Source organism: Geotrypetes seraphini, chromosome 2 (genome assembly GCF_902459505.1).
Source record: "Geotrypetes seraphini chromosome 2, aGeoSer1.1, whole genome shotgun sequence".
Lineage (NCBI taxonomy): Eukaryota > Metazoa > Chordata > Amphibia > Gymnophiona > Dermophiidae > Geotrypetes > Geotrypetes seraphini.
The window spans coordinates 194,926,700-194,948,576 of record NC_047085.1 but is presented as its reverse complement, the minus strand read 5'-3'; the positions used below and the strand labels follow the sequence as shown (position 1 = coordinate 194,948,576).

General features: G+C 45.1%; 1 protein-coding gene across 5 annotated transcripts in view; it reads left to right on the top strand.

Moving 5' to 3' along the window:
• The window catches only part of JARID2 (jumonji and AT-rich interaction domain containing 2), a 532,325-nt gene that overhangs the window by 238,300 nt on the left and 272,148 nt on the right, over positions 1 to 21,877 (top strand). For all 5 annotated transcript variants that reach the window (XM_033934611.1, XM_033934614.1, XM_033934613.1 and 2 more), the window contains exon 4: positions 3,720 to 3,889. In XM_033934611.1, the coding sequence (XP_033790502.1) occupies positions 3,720 to 3,889 (170 nt within the window). The remainder of the gene's footprint in view (positions 1 to 3,719; positions 3,890 to 21,877) is intronic.

Here is a 21,877-nt window from a genome sequence, read left to right as displayed (position 1 = left end):
TATTCAATAGCAGTGTAAAGCCTTGCCAGCACTGGGGTTCAATTCTATTTGGAATCTTCAGCCTATGGTTTTCAAGCGTTTGGTTTTAAGAATAAATACTAAAATCACATCAACCCAATTTCTTAAAACTTCTCAAAATCACTTAAGCTCAAATGAACATGAATTAAAATAGCAAAACATAAATCCTTTATAATAAAAACTTTGCTGATATCTCCAGTAAAATTCCTTTTACCACAAAATCTCCACCAACTAAAAAACACCGAATCACCACACCTGATCTAGCATAAAGCAAATACCTCAGCTCAAATAAAAATATCTTAAAACCAAATCAATTTTCAAAATGCTAATTTATCTTTACAGACAATTTTACAGAGACATCAAACAACATACACCTGTCTCTGCCAACAAAACCAACCCAACTGCCCATCTTGGCAGTTTTAGAACTCCTCAGCTCTGCTGACTTCCTGGAGACCAGCTGTATTGTCCAGAATTCTAAAAGTGACACGTACAGCTCAAAATTCTTAAATACAGGAATACTTTTTTTAAATTTATTAATGTTTTTATAAGATTGGTTACATTGTGATAACTCTCGTCTCTTATGGGATATAATAACTCAGGTTACAAATTCTAGGGATTCTTTAGTAGCACTTTCATTAGATGCCGAAAAGGCCTTTGACAGGATTGATTGGGGGGTACCTTTTTAATGACTTGATATGGTTTGGCTTTAGCCAAAATTTTATTCGTATGATTAGGGTTTTGTATAACAGCCCCCAAGCCTCTATCTTAGTTAATGGTGTACTATCTAAATTCTTTCCCCTTAAGAGGGATACCAAACAAGGCTGTCCACTATATCCTCTTTTGTTTAATTTGGCTCTTGAACCCTTAGCAATTGCTATTCAGGTATTTCCATCATTGATTCCTCTTTTAAACTTTCAATATATGCTGATGATATAATACTATACACCTCTGTAGACTCAATCCTGTATTAATTAATTTTCAATTTTCTCTGGTTATAAAATTAACTAGAGTAAATCATTTCTATTGGCCTTGATTCCTTATGTACTGAAACACCATATCTCTCATTTCTCTTTTAAATGGGAACCTGATAAGATCAAATATTTGTGCATATGGTATGTTTCTATGATGGATAGCACAATGTCTCTGAACTTTAAATTTATAATAGAGATAGCAGTTTGCCTGTTTGAGAATTCTGCCGCTTTCGATTCGTAGGAATGGATTAGAAGTATCGTGTTCCACCAGAAAGTAAGATTGAGAGAATCCGCAGATTTCCAATTATGTAAAATCATCCAAATTTGGAATCCCATCCAACATTTTTCTTTATATAACCGTTGAAAGTTCCCATTTACTACCATTGCTCATCATATTTCTTACCATTTGCTGCTCCTTTTCATCTCTTGGTTCGGATGCTCGCCCTGTCCTGTACTTTAGTTTTTCTAAACTATAGAGTTTCTTCCTCACATTCTTCTTGGTTCTTATCTTTCCTTCTCTCTTGGAAGGGTTCTTCCCTCCTTGTGTCCTCTTTTCCTCTCCAGATTGCGATACTGCCTTTACAAGGACTTCCTTGCACACTATTGTGATTTGGTTTTGCTTTGTCATTTCGAAGGAGTCTGTGTGGACAGGTTGTCCTTCACTGACCTTGTTATTTCTTTTTTTCTGTTATTGTTCAATGCTGATTGATATTTGTTTTTTCTTCATAAAACTCCAATAAACATATTTGAAATTAAAAAAAAAAAAATTATAATAGAACTAATGACTAATTTTCTAGAATCCTGGTCCCCCCCTTTATCTTTCTTGGTGGAGCAGAGCTGAAGCCATTAAAATGGTATTAGCTCCAAAGCTTAATTATATTTTCAGTATGATACCGCTTCCATTCTCAGCTGGGTTATTATATAAGAAAGTGTATAGCCTAATGAATAAGTTTCTTTGGAGATCGCTTTATAAATTAAAATTGCCTAAATCTAGGGGTGGTTTAAACTTGCCAGATTTTAAAAGGTATCATTTAGCGTTCAGGCTTGCTCAGGGTTTAATGTGGTTTCATAATTTTGACAATTGGAATGTCCCTAGATGGCTAACATGTGAAAAAAAATGTTAATTTTTCTGAATCTAATACATCTGTTGCCATTTATGGATAAATGTCCATTTAATACTACTTTAAAAATAGTTAAATCATCAGCCCTGAGCATATTCTCATTCTACAGAGCTATTAATGGCAATATTAGGGAAAGGGATCACTTCCCTCTATGGTTTAGCAGTATATTTGACTCTCGACTTTTAACAGTTATAAAGGTACTATGTCAATCTAAAAGCATTTGGGCTCTTTCTCACTTAATCATCGAAGGTAGATAAATTAGAGCATATTTTAGAGTGTACTGATTTAGATAATCTTTGGCACAATGCCTCAATACTTCTTAATTCTCTATTTAATCTATAGATAGGGAGGAATCTGGTCTCTCCAACTTCTCTAAGATTATAGGCCTCATTATTATTAGGTAATAAAAAAGCGTCAAAGCTTTATAAAATATTAAGGGAGATTGATAGAGAGAAAGACGTCTCCTTTGATTATATATGATCTGGTGACCTAAATGTAAACCCTGGGGAGTTGGACTGGGAATCATTTTGGACACACTCTGCAAGGCCCACTATGTCTGCATTTATTTGCCAGTCCACTTTACATAAAGCTTATTGGACCCCCCTTAAATGGCTAGAGTATTATATTTGTCTTCGGATGTGTGTTGGTCTTGTCAACAGCAACCTGGAACTCTCTTGCACCTTCTTTATACATGCCCTAATATGCAAATTTATTGGTTGGGTATTTGGTCCAGAATTCAAGCGATAATGCATATGAATAATAATGTGTTACCTTTGTCATATAAATCTATCATACTGCATTCCACAAATCCTGATATCTTGTTACCAGCATCATTCAATAAAATCTTTATTTCTTTGATTGCTTTAGCCATTCATCGTATTATCTGCAATTGGAAAGATAAATCTAAGCTTAACTTCCTTGACTGGTGGAACCATCTCTGTGTTATTAGGAAATATGAGGAAATAATAGCGATTAAGCAAAATAATATTGCTAATTTTACTAGAACTCGACAGATATATCACCTAAACATTAACTACTCCAAACACTAATTCCAATTCTTTTTTTCCTAATATGTCCCCTCTGAAAATTCTTAACAAATTGTATTCTGTAATTCGCTACTTTTTTCTAAAAGGGCCCCTCTGAAATTCTAAACAAACTGTATATTGTAATTCGCTGCATTTTTAAGATTCTGCATACTGTAATTTCACTAACTATCTGCATATTGTAACTCGCATATTAAACAGCTCTCTTTGATGTGAACCGCCTAGAAGTCGCACGTTTGTGGCAGTATAGAATAATAAAGTTATTATTATTATTATTATAGAACGTTGACCCCCCTCTAGATGAGTTCTGTAAAGACTTCAAGGATAACGTTAATTGACCCTATTATGCTTTAAGAGTACGCAGCTTATTCCATTGTAGTATTGTATTATTGATATGTTTATGCACATTTCTGCAAAGTAGTACTGTATTTCTGTTATGTTTATACATTTCTGTATTTTAAAAATTCTATAAATATAAAAAAAAAAATTAAAATTATTATATGAAGTGTATGTTCTTAGAGTAGCAGCTAACATGAATGTCTTTTTGAAATATTTTTTACTCCCAGACCAAGGCTGCAAGCACAAAGGAAGTTTGCTCAGTCTCAACCTAATAGTCCGAGCACAACCCCAATAAAGTTGGTGGAACCATTGTTACCCCCTCCAGCTGCCCAGATATCTGATATCTCCAAAAGGAAACCGAAAACAGAAGATTTCCTTACATTTCTCTGCCTAAGAGGTAGGTTGTTAAAGTTAAATTCAGTATACCAATCATGAGATCTAGTTTGACTGTTGATACTTAAGAAGAGACCTTAGAATCACTGGATTATTCTCTGAAAGCTTTGGCTCAATGTGCAGCAGCAGTAATAAAGATTAATGGAGTGTTTAATCTTTGCAAACTAAATAGAAAGCTTTATTTAAACAAAACACAAAGTGTACAGATTTTGTTCATCCCTTCTCAAAATATAGTGCTGAGGTGAAAATATCTCAGGCACTGCTGGAGAGGTTACTGCTTGAATATAAACTGAGATTTGGGGGTTAAGAAATAGGGATCTTGGTTTATATTTGGGTCGGCGCTGACCCGCCCCCTCCCGAACCTGTTCCAGGCCTTGCCGGGCCTGCGGTAAGACCTATCCCTCCCATCTTCTGCCCCAGCCAACTTTAACAATTTTTATCTTCATCCCACCAACTCTCCCTACTCCCCCCATACCTTTTAAATCCCTGGTGGTCCAGTGGTGATCCAGGACAGGAGGGATCCCTTCTGTCTCTTGCCCCAGCCAACTGTAAACAATTTTTAAATAACTTTTATCTCACTTTCGCCCCCTTCGTGTACCTGTTAAGTCCCTAGTGGTCCAGCAGTGAACCGTGGCAGGAGCGACCTTCCTTCGCTCCTTCCCATGCAGAGCCATCAGCTAATTGGCTACTGTGAGTTCTCGTGGGACCATGAGAACTTCGGCAGTCAATTAGCTAGTGTTTCTGCATGGGCAGGAGCGAACGAAGGTTGCTCCTGCTCATACAGTGCCACTAGCTGATTGGCTACCATGAACTCGCAGGAGATGGGAGAGATCCATCCTGTTCTGGCCTAGTGCTGGACCACCAGGTCTTATGGAAGTCTCGGTGGAGGTGGGGAGGGGGGAGGACAGGGTACAGAACATGGCAGAGCAGGAAGGAGGGGGGCTGGGTACAGAGACCGGGAGGGGATGTATGCAGAGACTGGCATGGCAGGCAAGGGAGTAAGGGAGGGGAGCTGGATGCAGAGCCTGGCAGTGCATGAAGGGAAGGCAAACAAGGTGCAGAGCCTAGCAGGGAGAGAGGGGGGCTGGGTGCAGAACTGGGTAGGGATGGGGGGGCCTGGAAACGGAGCCTGGCAGGGCAGGGCACTGCACTTGATTATTAACACCCTCACCCCTGGTTTATATTTGAGTCAACCTTTTTTCCTCCTTTTTTTGGGGGGAAAAAGGTTACCACAGTTTATATTCAAGTATTTAAGGTAGTATAGTGAAGGGACAAAGTGAAAGCAGTAACCTTATGTGATAGATTGTGAGCCCACCAGGACAGAGAGGGAAAATGCTTGCGTACCTGATTGTAAAACCGCTTAGATAACCTTAATAGACCTAATAAACTTGAAACTTGAAAACTAACCAGAGAGTGATGATATTAGTTTATGCATTTAAATTAGGTTTGCTGGCTGTATGTATTTATTTAATTGCCCACTGTGACTGCTGAAAATGACCCCCCAATATTTCTAAGTCCAAAAGATGGATTAGAAAAGCTTTTGTGTCATACTGCTCAGACCTGTACAAAAGAGGCTTCAAGGTATCCCTTCAATATCCTGCTAAAGTGAGATTTACACATCAAGACAGAGTGCTTCAGTTTGAGGACCAGGAGGAACTCTGGGAGTTCATCATGAAATTACCTCCCTGTGATTAATGAAGAGGCCCTCAGGCTCAAGTTGGTTGCAGTCCGCTTGATGGAACTGTACTGCAGCCATGGATGACCCTATAATTTCTGATTCACACTTCTCAACTGTTTTTTTGGAAGGTGAAGTCCCCAGTCACAGCATGGACTAGTTTTGCCTTTGAACTCCTTAGGAGCTTAGTTGTTGCTAACTTTGGGGCAGCTTGTATACATGGGATACAGTTAGCAGCAACCCAAAGGTCAAATGCAAAGTGAGGGGTCCCAGCCTTGGAGGATCTCCAGGATCAGGATCTGAGTGGGGCCCCGGATTTTGGGGGAGAATCCCACTGTGTGCAGATTTTTCAAGCCTGCATATTTAGTGGATTTGAATCTCTTCAGGAATTGAAGTTGCAGGCTGAACAGCCTGTCGCTGCAGTGTGTGCTCACATGAGTGAACAGAAGCCACAATCCGCCTCCTTTCCTGATCTTCCTGACATAGTTTAGATCCTTTCAGATATTTGGGAGGCACCTGAGGATCCCTTGAAATATTCTCACACCATTTCTCAGCTTTATCCCATGGCAGATGCTTTTAACAAGCGTTTCACTTCCCTGAAGGTAAATTCCTTGGTGGCTCAGGTCACCAAATGAACTTCTCTCCCCAGTGATTGGGGGGGGTGGGTTCTAAAGGATGTCCAAATTGGCGTGTGGATTTTATCCTTAAGTGCCTGTATGACTCGGCAGAAAGGCGGCATAAGCCTCCTTCTTTTGTGGCCAGGGCATGCCATTCCAAGCTCCACCATGATCCTGACACTGTGGTGCTCTGGGGCCTGGATTTCCTGGTCTCAGGTGTAGACTATATGGCTGATGCCTTGTATTATAGCTATAAATGTCAAAATGTACAGCACTGCATATGCCTTTCAGCACTATATAAGTGATAAGTAGTAGTAATAGTAGTATGACATGTTGAAGGTTTTCTCTAAGCTGTCCACCTATTCCATCTCGGCTCACTAGATGCTGTGGATCCTTCAGTGGTCCAGTGATTCGTCCTCCTCAGGCAACCTTGAGCCGGTTGCCCTTCAAGAGTCAACTTTTGTTTGGCCAGGGATTGGATGACCTTATGGCCAGTGTGCAGGATAGCAATCCTTAGTCTTTAACTGTTAATAGATCCTGCCTTTCCAGGGGTTTGGGGCACTCTAATTTTCATGCCTTCAGGCGTGCCTATCAGTACTGAGGACCTCCATCTGGCCAGCGGCCCTCTTCATCTGCCAGACCGCAGTTCAGCAGTCCTTGGTGCCAGCTGCCCATTTGGAGTCGTCCAGCAGGGCCTGCGAAGAAACAATCCTGATGTCAGGCTGGTACCTCCCCTTCCACACATAGGGGGGCGGTTGTCGGCCTTTCTGGCCAAGTGGCAGACCATTACCTCTGCCTGTTGGAGGTCCTTCAGGACAGCTACAAATTAGAGTTTCTCTGTCCTCTGACCAAGTATTTCCAGGATTCCCCAACAGGCTGCCCTGAGAAGGCGGCTCGGGTACAGGCCACAGTCTGCAGATTTCTGGATATTGTGGCTATAGAGCCCGTCCCAGAGCAATATTCGATATACTTCATCATTCCAAAGAGAGGCTCTGAAGATTGGAGACCAATTCTAGACCTCAAAGCGGTCAATGCTGTGCTGCGAGTGCCTCGCTTCTACATGGGGACAGTGAGCTCAGTGATCACCTTGGTGGCTCCAGGGGAGTTTCTGGCATCCCTGGATCTGACGGAGGCAACACAAGATTCTTCACCATCAAAAAGACAGCAGACAGAGACATAAGGCACAAGTTCCAGTGTCTGTGCAGCAATGGACTGCAAACATGCTCTAGCTTGCTACTTGGATAGAACCAAGCTTCACAGAACTTCTACTCAGCTGTTCCTATCATTTGACCCAAACAAGCTGGGAAGAGAAGAGAACCAAGAGAAAAATCTCCACATGGATTGCAGACTGTATTTCATTCTGCTATGATTGGACTGGTCTGATGCTAGAGGGTCATGTTACCGCACATAAGGTATGAGCAATGGCAACTTCAATAGCCCATCTACACTTTGCTCCTATTGAGAACATTGTAAAGCAGCCACTGGTCCTCAGTTCATACATTCACAACCCACTACTGTTTGGAAAATCTTTCCGGACAGGATAGTTTGGTCACAAAGTTTTCCAAAATTTAATCTCCAACTAGAAGCCAATTGTTCTCCAACCCTATTTATTAACTGGAGAATCCCCACATGTGAAAATAAGCTTCCTGCTTGTCCTGGGATAAAGAAATTACTTACCTGTAACAGGTGTTATTCAGGGACAGCAGGCAGATATTCTCACAACCCGCCCACCTCCCCTTTTTGGCTTCTTAACTTTGTTACTGAGCTGATGGTCCTGCGAGCTGGCAGTGGGTGGGAAGGCACCCGCCATGCGTGGTACAGGCAGTCTCTTAATTTCTTAAAGTGACAGTTCATTTTAGAGGGACCGTGTCAAGATCTGTGGATGATGTCACCCACATGTGAGAATATCTGCCTGCTGTCCCTGGATAACACCTTTTGCAGGTAAGTAATCGTGCTATTCTTGCATACCTCCCAGATCTTCCCTGACTTTGTCCCTGGAACTCCCCTCCATTGATTGGCTGGTTTTCATTTGTGTGGCTTGAGACAGTGTTTAGTGGCACTGCCCACTTAAGTGTCACTGAATATAAACAGCCAACTCATTAGTCACGATTTAACCAGGCAGTCTGAATATAGAAACATAGAAACATGATGGCAGATAAATGCGGACCATCTGGTCTGCCCATCCGCAGTAATCATTATGTCTTTCTCTCTCTCAGAGATCCCATGTGCCTATCCCAGGCCCTCTGGAATTCAGACACACACATCTTCCGGGAGACTGTTCCACGCATCTACCACCCTTTCCATAAAAATGTATTTCCTCAGATTACTCCGGAGCCTATCACCTCTTAACTTCATCCTATGCCCTCTCATTGCAGAGTTTCCTTTCAAATGAAAGAGACTCGACTCATGCACATTTATATTACATAAGTATTTAAACGTCTCTATCAGATCTCCCCTCTCCTGCCTTTCCTCCAAAGTATACAGATTGAGATCTTTAAGTCTGTACCCATATGCCTTATCATAAAGACCACACACCATTTTAGTAGCCTTTCTCTGGACCGACTCCATCCTTTTTATATCGTTTTGAAGGTGCGGCCTCTAGAATTGTACACAATATTCTAAACGAGGTCTTGCCAGCGTCTTATACAGAGGCATCAATACCTCCTTTTTCCTACTGGCCATACCTCTTCCTATGCAACCTAGCATCCTTCTAGTTTTCGCCGTCACCTTTTCAACCTGTTTGGCCACCTTAAGATTATCACATACAATCACACCCAAGTCCCGCTCTTCTGTCGTGCACATAAGTTCTTCACCCCCTAAACTGTATCATTCCATCTGGTTTTTGCAGCCCAAATGCATGACCTTGAATTTCTTAGCATTAAATTTTAGCTGCCAAAATTCAGACCATTCTTCAAGCTTCACCAGATCTTCCTTCATGTTGTTCAAACCATCCTGGGTGTCTACTGCAGATTTTGGTGTCATCCGCAAAGAGGCAAATCTTACCTGACAACCCTTCAGCAATATCTTTTATAAAAATGTTAAAAAGAACAGGCCCAAGAACAGAACCTTGAGGCACACCACTGGTAACATCTTTTTCCTCAGAGCGATCTCCATTGATCACTACCCTCTGTTGCCTTCCACTCAACCAGTTTCTGACACAGCCCGTCACTTTGGGACCCATCCCAAGGTCACTCAGTTTATTTATTAGACGTCTGTATGGAACGGTTCACAAGCGCGCGAGACAAACTCGCACCGACATTTGAGAGCGGACAATTGAATGCAAGACTTCAGCGCACCACTCTAAAAGCTTATTTTAAAGGGCTCTGACAGGGGTGTGAGTGTGGGGGGGAACCCCCCCCCACACTTTACTTAATAGTGTTGGCGCTGCCGTTTGGGGTGGTTTTGGGGGGTTGTAACCCCCCATTATATAGAAAACTTAACTTTTTCCCGAAAAAATAGGTAAAAAATTAAGCTTTCTGTAGAATGTGAGGGGTTACACTCCCCACACATCCCCCAACACGGCAGCGCGACAGTATTAAGTAAAGTGGGGGGGTTCCTCCCATGCCCCCCACTGTCGGAGCCCTTTAAAAAAAGCTTTTAGAGCGGCGTGTTGAAGTCTTGCGCTCAATTGTCCGCTCTCAAATGTCTTGCGCGCTTTTGTCCCATCACCGTATGGAACACTGTCAAAGGCTTTGCTAAAATCTAAATACACCACATCTAGTGCACATCCTCTATTCAATTCTCTGGTCACCCAGTCAAAGAAATTGATCAGATTTGTCTAACAAGACCTACCTCTAGTAAATCCATGTCCTGTAATCCACAGGATTCCAGAAACTTGACCATTCTCTGTTTTAAAAGCATTTCCATTAATATCAAGACCATAATAACTAAAGTTAACAAATCACAGATAAGATACAATTTGGCTTTTCTGTCTGTATTTCTCCTGAGTCTGTGAATTCTCCTGAGCTGCTTATACCACAGACTTTGTACAGTCTAGCTTCTGCTTAAGTGAAAAGCTGTAGCTGTTAAGCAAGAGGTGGTGGTGAAATAAAGCAAATAATTCAAGATGATACAAATCTGCAAAAACCACAGCCTAAATGAGTGGCTACTGGATTGAAACTATTCCTGTTGTGGTTACAACACACCACAAGTTTTGATTTCAGGTCAGATGAAAACATTTGACTTGTACTAAAGTAAATATTGCTGAGATACTGCCAGCTAATTCTGAGAGTGTCATGAAATACTACTTTGGCAAAAAAACACACATTTTCCATACTTGTGATTCCAGTCCTCTGATCTAAGATACATACTCTTTTTATGGATCATAAAAACATCTTTGAAAAAGCATCAAGACTACAGCTAAGTCAGTCAAGCAGAGACTTCAGATTTTCAGGGCTTCATTAATAAAGCACTTAAAAATAGAAAAACCTGTAAATCTTTTATAACTACAGGCAATCTGGGGTGAAAATTAAGTATCCCGGTTTAGCTGCAAATCTAATATAATAAAATGATAGGCCGCGCATGCGCACTAAAAAAACGTGTTCCCTGATCCGTCGCGTAAACACGATTGCGCATGCGCGGGTTTTACATCACCACCTGCTCGCGGCGGCTTTCAAATTAAAAAAAAAAATTACACAACTGCGGCGGCCTTCCTCACCCCCGCCTCTCACTGTGAATGGTACCGGCTCCTCTCTCGAACTGCACCAGGATCGAGAGAGGAGCTGCAGCGCTGGCTTTCAACTTAAAACAAACCCAAAAAAAAAACCCCAACTGGAGATCGCCGCTCTCACCCGGCTCCCACTGTGCAAACCCCCCCCAACTTGAGATCGCCACTCTCACCCGGCTCCCACTGTGCAAACCCCCCCCCCCCAACTGGAGATCGCCGCTCTCACCCAGCTCCCACTGTGCAAACCCCCCCCAACTGGACATCGCCGCTCTCACCCGGCTCCCACTGTGCAAACCCCCCCCCCCCAACTGCAGATCGCCGCTCTCACCCGGCTCCCACTGTGCAAACCCCCCCTAACTGGAGATCGCCGCTCTCACCCGGCTCCCACTGTGCAACCCCCCCCCCCAACTGGAGTTCGCCGCTCTCACCAGGCTCCCACTGTGCAACCCCCCCCCCAACTGGAGATCGCTGCTCTCACCCGGCTCCCACTGTGCAAACCCCCCCCCAACTGGAGATCGCCGCTCTCACCCGGCTCCCACTGTGCAAACCCCCCCCCCAACTGGAGATCACCGCTCTCACCCGGCTCCCACTGTGCAAACCCCCCCCTCCTGCTGACATTGAATCCAAGTAAACAACCGGGGCTGCCTAAAGAAACAAAGTTTCACGGTGCTTGGCCCGGCAAACAATTCCTGCCGTTGCCGAAATTTGCCTCACCGTTCCTTCCCTTCCTCCATCAGGTACAGTTCAGCTCCGCCTATGTTAAAAGGAGCTGCTTTGAAATTGGAGCCCTGCCGCCACCGTAACACGTTCCCTCAGCCGCGGTCCCATATGTCAGAGAAGGGGCGGGACCAAGGCAGAGGGGAATGTGCTACGGCAGTGGCAGGCCTCCGATTTCGACGCGGCTCCTTTTAACATTGGTGGAGCTGCACTGCACCTGATGGAGGGAGGGAAGGAAAGGTGGTTGTGCGCTGTTGAGCCCCTCTTTGCCCTCAGACCCTCTCCTAACTGCTCCCTCCTGTCTCAGACCACTGGGGGGGAGGTGCCTGTCTTCAGCTGCCGGGATGGAGGGAGGGAAGAAGAAAGAAGGGGCCCTGGCAAGCGAGTTATCAAAAGCCAACCATAGCCTGGGACCCCTACATGATATGAATAATGACCAGACAACAAAAGGTAAGAAAAATAATTTTATTTTCTGTTTTGTGATTACAATATGTCAGATTTGAAATGTGTCGTTGAGGGAGGCTGCTGCCGCGGCTTTGGACAGAAGGGTACCATTTTCGTGGGAGCCGGCCTTCGGAGAGGCTTGGGACGCGGGGACGGATGCGGGAGGGGCTGCCGCTGCAAAGGGCTTTGGTGGGGGAGCCAGCCAGACCGTGAGTGGGGACGTTGTAAGCGCCCATTGGTCAAGGAGCCGCCGCTGCCGAGACTTTGAAATTGCTCTCCCACCGTCACTCCCTCCCGCCTCGGCTCTGCCTCTGCCCAGGTTCAAAAGCAGGAGAGGCAGTCATCTAGCACCCATTAATCTAACGGGCTTAAACACTAGTCTCTTATATTACTGGCCAATCAATGTTCAATTCACTTGCAGTCATTTAATTTGCAGGTGGGCAGTCCTCCTTCTAGTGGTGTCTCTAGACCAGTGTTCTCAAACTTGTGGCCTGGGGACAACATGTGACCCGCCAGGTATTATTTTGAGGCCCTCGGCATGTTTATCATAATCACAAAAGTAAAATAAAATATTTTCTTGATCATATGTCTCTTTAGCTATAAATTGCAATATTATTAAGACTTAGCTAAAAGGAAAGATTTATAAGCTATAAAGAGTTTTACCTCATGCAAAACTGTCATTTCTTTAATAAGACATTAACTATTTTTTTCTGAGGCCCTCCAAGTACCTACAAATCCAAAATGTGGCCCTGCAAAGGGTTTGAGTTTGAGACCACTGCTCTAGACAGAAATATCTGAGGTGACAATAAGGGGACAACCTAGATATAAGGGAGAAAAAGCCAAATCAACATTTCTGTATACCCCTTTACCCATCTCCACAATTTAAAATTAGCAATATATAAAACTATAGCTTTCTTTGCATAAAGAAACCCTCTCCCCTCCAGCCAGTTTCAGCTATTAAGTAAAACCACTATTATAATTGATTATCCCAGGACAAGCAGGGAGCATATTCTCTACATGTGGGTGACGTCACCGACGGAGCCCCCTAGCGGATGTTTTCGCAAGCAGACTTGCTTGAAGACCTTCAAGCTTGCGATTGGCCTGTGCATGCCATGCGCGCGTGTCCTCAGTTCTCTGTTTTCCACGGAGCCAGAAGCACTACTCCCTTGCTTCGCACGATATCGTTGTACCTCATGCACTGCGGCTTGTTTGGTTAGTTTCTTTTGAGTCGCTGTGCTCGCGTCTGTGGGTTTTTTTCTTCTTTTTATTTGTTTTTCGGTTTGCAATTTTTGCCTGGGTTCCCGGTCTTGCTCTGGCCGCCTGGCCTCACGGGGCCGCGGCCATATTTTTTCTTTTGTCCCAGCCTCGTTCCAGGTTTAAAAACTGTACTAAGTGCAACCAGGTTATCTTCATCACCGACCCTCATCGTTGGTGTGTGGAGTGCCTGAGTGCAGAGCACTGTGCTGAATCGTGCCCCCGTTGTGTGACTTTGCAACCGCGGGCTCTTCGTCTGAGGGTGGCCAAGATTCTCTAACTCCTTGGCCCCATGGATCCTGCGGGACAGGCCTCGAGCTCGGCCCCTCCTGTTACTCCGGCCTCGGGTGAGTCTGCTCTTTCCTCCTCAGGTGTGCCGGCAAAGAAGCCTACCTCCGACTCTCATGTCAGTGCCGCCTTGTCGGCTTCTTCGAGACATCACTCTAAGCGTGCCTCCTCATGTAGGGAATACTCTTCCTCGAGGTCACCTCCGAAGGAGCGCACGCCTGTACCTAAGACTCAACCACCTTTGGTGTCGGTGCCTATGTTCGAGGACATGCTTATGGCTATACTTACCATGCAGCTTTCCTCGGTGGTGAGCCAACTGGTCCTGACTTAGATGCCTCTGACCTCGGTCTTGACCCAGTCTCGGTCTGACCAGCCTGAGCGTCCCCTCATTTCTCGAGACCCTGCCCGCAAGACTCGTTGGGTTCCCTCGAGTGATTCTTCATCCCCCGAGACACCTGAAACTTTTAAGGGTTCCAGACCAGGGGGTCATTTTTCCCCTGCTGCTTTGTCGAGGTTTGCCCCTCCTAAGAAGCCCCGGGCTTCTCCGCCCTTCGGGGCAGGTCTCCGCCCACGAAGCCTTCTAGACACATGCTTGCCCTCGAGTTAGACTTGGGGTTGGGATCTTAACGTGGTCCTTGCTCGCTTAATGAAACCACCGTTTGAGCCGCTAGCGTGGGCTCACTTGAAGTATCTTACTTGGAAGGTTGGTTTCTTATTGCTCTCACTTCTGCCCATTGAGTCAGTAAGCTTCAAGCCTTGGTAGCAGACCTTTCTTTCACTGTCTTCCATCATGATAAGGTGGTTCTCTGTACCCATCCTAAGTTTTTGCCTAAGATCGCCATGCATCGACTCACTTGGCTCCGGATTGTGGATATGGATCTGAATCTACAGGATCGACTTGCCAATCTCCCGTGTGTGGGTCATGAGCTCTTCGATGATTCCATCGAGGCGGCCACGAAGTGCTTCTCTGACCACGAGCGGTCCTTTGTGTCTCTGGTGAAACTTAAACCAAAGGCTCCTCCAGCTCGCCAATATAAAATTCCTCTCCAGAGTTATCCCCAAAAATTCACTCCTGCTTTCTCTAGGCCTTCTTCGAAATGGCCACTGCAGCAGCAGCAGCAGCGTCAACTTAGGACTCAGCCGCCGGCCCCATCGAAGACCAGGCCGTCCTTTTGACAATTCCAGTCCGAGCCTTCAGGCTCCCTTCCTCCTGGAGCCTTCTCCCTTCCCCATCAGGGGTCGTCTCCATCATTTCTATACCCAGTGGGAAAGTCTTCCCACCGACAGTTGGGTCCTGTCCATCGTCCGGGAGGGGTACTCCCTCCACTTCAGTCACGTACCCCCGGACCTGCCTCCAAGAGAGTTTCCTTCTGCTCAGTCTCAGCTTCCCCTCCTTCTGCAGGAAGCTCAGGCCCTTTGCCTTCGGGCGCTCAAGGAGGTTCCCACGGAACAGTGGAATTCCGGATTTTATTCCCGGTACGTTCTGGTACCCAAGAAGACGGGAGATCTGCATCTGATCCTTGACCTCCATGCTCTGAACAAGTTTCTGGTCTGGGAACGATTCAGAATGCTCACCCTTCCCACGTTGTATTCCCTCTTTGACGAAGGGGACTGGCTATGCTCACTGGACCTCAAGGAGGCGTACACGCACATTCCGATACACCCGGCCTCTCGCCGGTATTTGAGATTCCAGTTGGGGGATCTCCATCTCTAGTATCATGTTCTTCCCTTTGGCCTGGCAGCCTCTCCGAGGTTTTTCACAAAATATCTAGTTGTGGTGGCTGCGGCCCTGCGCCTCCACGGCCTGCAGGTGTTTCCCTACCTCGACGACTGGTTAATGAAAGCGTCTTCTCGCAACGAAATCCTGCGAGCGACAAGTCAGACCATCTTGCTCCTTCGGAGTCTCGGCTTCAAGATGAACTTTCCCAAGTCTCACCTCTGCCCGTCCCAGTTTCTCGAGTTCATCGGAACGGTCCTGGACACGGTTCGTCTCTGCTCCTTCTTGCCTCAGCCTCATCAGGAGGCCCTTATCCGTTTGTGCCGGAGGGTGACCCATCTGCCCTCGGTGCCGGCTCGGCTCATGAAGGTCCTCCTAGGTCACATGGCCTCCACGGTTAACGTGACTCCTTTTGCCAGACTTCACCTCCGTATTCCTCAATGGACTCTGGCATCCCAATGGAACCAGGATCGGGATCCTCTCTCTCGACGCATTATCGTGACTCCTTTGTTGAAGAGGTCTCTCTGTTGGTGGATGCTCTCTTCCAATCTTTCCAGAGGTTTTCTGTTTCATGCTCCTCCTTCGCAAAAGGTCCTCACGACGGACTCATCGATCTATGCTTGAGGGGCTCATCTGGATGGTCTGCGCACCCAGGATCTTTGGTCCCGTGCCGACCGCCTGTGTCACATCAATCTTCTGGAGCTTCGAGCGATTTTCCTTGCTCTTAAGGCCTTTTGTCACCTGCTTCGCGACCGAGTGGTGCTAGTTCGCACGGACAACCAGGTCACCATGTATCAACAAACAGGGGGGCACGGGGTCCAAGTCCCTGTGCCAGGAGGCAATGCGACTCTGGGATTGGGCCATCCGCCGCAACATATTCATTCGAGCTGTCTACATTCAGGGCCAGCGAAACTGTCTGGCAGACAAGATGAGTCGTCTTCTGCAGCCTCACGAGTGGTCCCTCCACTCCGTGACCCTGCGTCAGGTGTTTGCTCGTTGGGGGACTCTGGACGTCGATCTGTTCGCGTCCCCCCTCAATCACAAGTTGCCCCGCTTCTGCTCCAGGGTTTACACCCCTCTCAGGATCGAGGCGGATACCTTCCTTCTGGATTGGATGGACGAGTTCCTGTATGCGTTCCCTCCATTCCCTCTGATTCTGAAGACTCTCGTAAAGCTCAAGTCTTTGCATGCCACCATGATTCTGATAGCTCCTCAGTGGCCCCAACACTTGGTTCTCCCTTCTGTTGCAACTCAGTTCCAGGGAGCCTCTTTCTCTGTCTATTTTTCCTTCTCTGCTTACACAGAGTCAGGGTTCTCTGCTTCATCCCAACCTCCAGTATCTACACTTAACAGCTTGGTTCCTTGAGACTTAATGCCCTCGTTCCAGCTCTCCCAGCCTGTGCTGGATGTCCTGGAAGCATATCGGAAGGAGTCCACTCGCCAATGTTACCATCAGAAGTGGACCCGCTTTTCTTCCTGGTGTGCTACTCGACAGCTGCTTGTCCTGGGATAAAGCACAGTTACTTAGCGTAACAGGTGTTATCTAGGGACAGCAGGCAGATATTCTCACAACCCACCCACCTCCCCGTGGTTGGCTTCTTTGCTTGCTATCTGAACTGAGGACATGCTGAGGAGATGCCTGCCCTTGGCAGGGCAGGAGGGGCATACGCGCATGCGCGGGCCAATCGCAAGCCTGAAGGTCTTCGAGCAAGTCTGCTTGTGAAAACGCTGACACTGATCATTTTTCTTCTTTGCTTCTCCACTCAGGTTTTATCCTTCATTTTCTCCTTTCTCTCATTTTTGAGTCTCCCTCTTTTCACTTCTTACCTACCCCCTACCAGCTTTCCATTTCCCAGTCTTACCCCTTTTCAAACCCTCTTACTGTCATGTCTCTTGCTCCTTTTACAGCCTATTCTCTCTCACTCAATTCATCACCCTCTGTTTCCATCCTCTGCACTTACCAACTCCTAGCCCTCATCTACCTTCCTCTGATTCATGCCCTCACCAGTGCCAGTTCCTTTCCTGTTGCTCAACCCTCCTGACATCTATGTACTTATTTCTCTTATCGCCTATCCAGTTTCCAATTGTCTTCTTTCAACTTTTTCCTAGTCCTATATCTACATTGTCTGCCCTTCCACAATCCCACCTCTTTACACTGCCTCTTAACCTCTTTCTAGACCCTCCAGACAGTGTTTCTTTTTCTTGCTCCCCAGAGCTGGCCCACCAGTATCTAATATACTAAATGAACCTTTAGCCTTGTGGTGCCCCCCACTGCTTACTACATATGTACAGTTCTGTTATGTCTCTTCCAGATTCAGTACACTAGGTATTCAATCCCTTCCTGCAATCTGGGAGTTGCAGAAATCCAAAAACTTTTCTGAGCACATGCTTCTCCCTTAGAGAGAGTTAGAGCCCCCTGTAGTTTTCAATTTCTACAAGCAATCCATGCAGAAGTCTTTTGGATTTGCTCTGCTTTTTTTTTTTTTTTTTCCATTTAAAGTTTGTCTTTTTTGGTGGCTTGAGTGCCTTGAGACCCCTTTGCAGTGGTCCTCTAACAGAGGAAAGGACACAGTTCTGCAGAGCTGGACTTCTGCTTCACTGAGAAACTTCGGTGGATCTGTGGAGCCAACCTGCTGTGTGCCACCCTTCCTGGACTCGGGGTCGTTTCCCCTGGAAGCTCGCTTGCTCTCTGACCTTGTCAGGTGTTTAAGCGCAGGCTGTTGCGTCCTGAGTAAAACTTTGGGGTTTTAGGGCTCAGGCTGCATTTCCTGCTCCCAGTCGCATGGGATCCATTGGGATGGAGGTACAGTTGGTGTCTGCACTGGGGGAGGGGGGCAGAAGCTTCAGACTTCACCTCCTTCAGGTCCTCCAGTGCTGGGAAGCTGGCCTGGGTCCGTGATTTCGGAAAAATATCTTACCCAGTGGTCATTCTGGAGTTTGCCGCCAAACGCTTGCGTTTTGAGTCTGGGGATCCTTTTGGCACGGTGTGAGCGCCTCAGCAGGGTCCTACTGTGGACAAGGTGTGAATTTTTACTGAACTTTTTTCAGCTCCTCTAGAAAGTTTATTCTTTGGACCCAGCTTGTTGGATGCAGCCAGCAGGCGCATCGGTTTCTTTTGAACCACACAGTATGCAAAGGTAGCAATGAATTTATACTGGGCCCTACTTTGCAGACAGTGCTGGGTAGTAACTAGTTACAGTAATGCTAGTTACTTTTTGATAAGATTGACAAAAATTAAGTAACTGATTACTTTATTTTAGTAATTACTAACAAAATTTACAAGTTATTTTTGCATTACTGTTTACATAGCATGCAGAACAATTGATGACAAATTTCCATTTGTACTATTTTACTCATTAAGCCTCCAATTCAACTCGCTTCTCTTGTCTTGCCAAAGTGCAAGACAAGAGAACTACCCATGTACCGGCTATATGTGGTGACAGCCAGCCAAATGGGCTCTACTGATCTAAAAGAACTGCATCATAATGGACTGGACTGTTTTTGCATACTTTAAAGGGAAAAATTTGCAAACTCATTTGCATGTACTGATATTAGTCATAAAAAGGGCCTCTGAAGTGGCTAAGAGGCCCTAAACATTAGGGAGAAAAACCCCAGCAAGGATGGGGAAGATCCCCTTTCAAAAGGAAGCCTCCGAGATGGACTACTGTGGACATAAGATATTCTCATCCTGAGATAAAAAGAAGGCAGTGACAAAGACCTGGAAAAGCACCTTGTCAGAGTCCTGGGAATCTGTGACTTATTGGGCGACAAGAGGATGAATGCTTACTGCAACCTAACCCTCAGTAAGCCCACAATGGGGAAAAATGATAATCATAATGCAAGCTCATTTGAGGTTTTAGTCTTCACTTAATATTTTATGCTAGTAGGATCAGATAGCAGAAATATCCATGTACATTGCAAACTTTGTCCACCGGTTTCTAAGTAGACCTACAGCTGTGCAATCAATACTAGCAAATCTTAAGAAGCAAATGCAAAATGTCCATCCATCTGCACATGATAAACTGCCTTCGTTGAAGAGATCAGCAAGCTGTTCTTTGTCAGATGCATCAGAATCCCTGCCAAGAAACAGCAAACTGGCTGCTTCATGGAGCAGTAACAGGGCATCATTGCCTCACAGAAAAGGGTCAATGATCTCATGAGTTTTGTTATTGGGGACATGCAAGCTTTCTCAGTGGTTGAGTCACCAGAATTCATTCAGTTGGTCACTGGTCTTCAACCAAGCAAAACCATTCACTCGCAAGGCTTTTATTGGACACATTGAGGACCAGTATCGTAAAATGACAGAAGACCTTCATAATAAGCTGTCACTTTCTAGGACTGTTGGCTTGGAAATTAGCAGCTGACATATGGACCTCCCACAATAGAAGCTTTTTTGGAATTACTGTACACTGGGTCGAGATCAGCACATTGGAATGACAATCTGCAGCATTGGCATGATCACTTTTGTAAGGATGACATACTTTTGACCTGATTGCATCCACACTTGAAGATCACTCCAAATTTCGTATCACTGACAAAAGTTCTCTGCACAGTTACTGACAATGGATCAAACTTTAATGCATTCAAGACGTTCTCAGAGTCAAATAATGATCATAGAACCAACACAAGTTGGGCCCTCACAAATCGACAATGGAGAGGTGACCTTCAAAAACATTGCAGACATCCTAGACAACCAAACATATGCAGAAGCAACATCCATCTCACCATTGTTGTAGTACCCATGCAATGAACTTGATTGCTCCTTTACTGTGCAAAATTTAAAGATCACAAGAGCCAGGGATGGTGTTAAGCAAAGGAGTGCAATTAGAGCAACCTGCCCCCTGGCTAGAGAAAGCCCTAAGCCTGTTGGAAGCTAAAGAAGGCATGGGCTAGTAGTGGGCTTTGGGGTTCCCTCCCAAATTTCTGCCCTGGGCCCTACCCATGTCTAACACCAGCACTGGCAGGATAAACATTTCAGTTTTCATATTTTCTAATCACAAAATAAAATTATTTTTTTCTACCTTTTGTTGTCTGGTCATTTTATTTTTCAAGTCATGTTGGTCCCAGGTTCTGGTTTCTGTTTCCCTCTGTCTTCTGTTATCTCACTCGCGAAGGTTGAATGAGGGGGAGAAACTGTTGACATTTTAGAGCTATGAATAGGATAGGTGAAAGAAAGGATGGTGAGGTAGTGAATTTATGAAGTGGACCATGTGGATTTGAGGAATCCAGTGGTTTGGGGCGGAAGGGGAGGTTGGGTAAGGTTAGGTTAGGAACAAGAGAAGAAGGTGAAGTGGTTCTGAGTCAGCTGGACTATTGTAACGTTGTATATCTTGCAGGTCTCAAGAAAAACATTCTAAGATTGCGAATTATTCAAAATGCCGCATTTAGATTCATATACGGATTAAAGAAGTTCAACCATGTAACTCCTTTTTATATAGAGTTGCACTGGTTGCCTATAGAAGCATGCATCATCTTTAAATTAGGGTGTATTTATTATAAAGTTGCTGTTGGACAAACCCCATCCTACTTAATAGATCTTTTATCCACTGCTAAACAGAAAAATCCACAAAAAACGCATGCTCATTTTGTATTCCCGTCAGTTAAGGGTTGCAAATTTTAAAAAGTATCATGAACGCACACTTCCTTTTCAGACAGCAACTCATGATAGAGATCTTAGATATTTACTCTGGACTTCCTACCCTTGTCTTCACTTCAGAAGTCATCTGTTCATAAAGTTTTTAGGTACTTAGCAATCCATATAAGTCTTGATTCCTCCTTACAGTTCTACTTAGTTAATCTTTTGTGAACCACATAGAACTTCTTTGGTTATGTGGTCTAGAAATTGATTTTGTGTTACAATATGTTATGTTTATAGACTAGGAAGACAAAGATATCTGAGGTGAGGAAGAGTCAGGTGGTATATTGTAAGGTAGGGAGGGCAGTTGTGGTGGAGAGCTTGTTTTGACTTAGGAGTAATAAGGAGAGGGAATGGGATTTGTGTATTATGTTACTGTAGTTCCCTGTTCAAGGTGGAGCGTAGTGGAGGGTTAAGTGACCTGCTGGGATCTGATATCTCAATCTTTGGGTACTGAGGTAGAGACTCTACCACTAGATCAAATTAGCTTTAAGGAAAGGGCGAATAGGTGATGGTCAGGAGGTTTGGTTGGAGGAGTGTTAATTAGTGATGATATTTTACTTGTATGTATCAGCTGTAGGATAGATGAGGGTGATTAGTGTGTGTATAAATGTAGTGTGAGCCAGGGATGGGTGTAATGAGGGGTAGGGTGAGAGGGCCTAAGTCAGGGGTGGGCAACGAGGGACGCAATCCAGTCGGGTTTTTAGGAATTCCCCAATGAATATGCATGAGATCCATTTGCATACAATGGGAGGCAGTGCATGCAAATAGATCTCATGCATATTTATTGAGGAACTCCTAAAAACCCAACTAGATTGTGGCCCTCGTTTCCCACCCGTGGCCTAGGCACAGGTTTGAGAGCACACTGGCTATGAAAACAGTCTCTAAAGTTGAGCTCAGAGAAGATTTCTAGGACTGAAGGCTTGGAAATTAACAGCTCTGTAGGGGATAGACAGCTAGGAGCCAGTAGAGAGTAGTA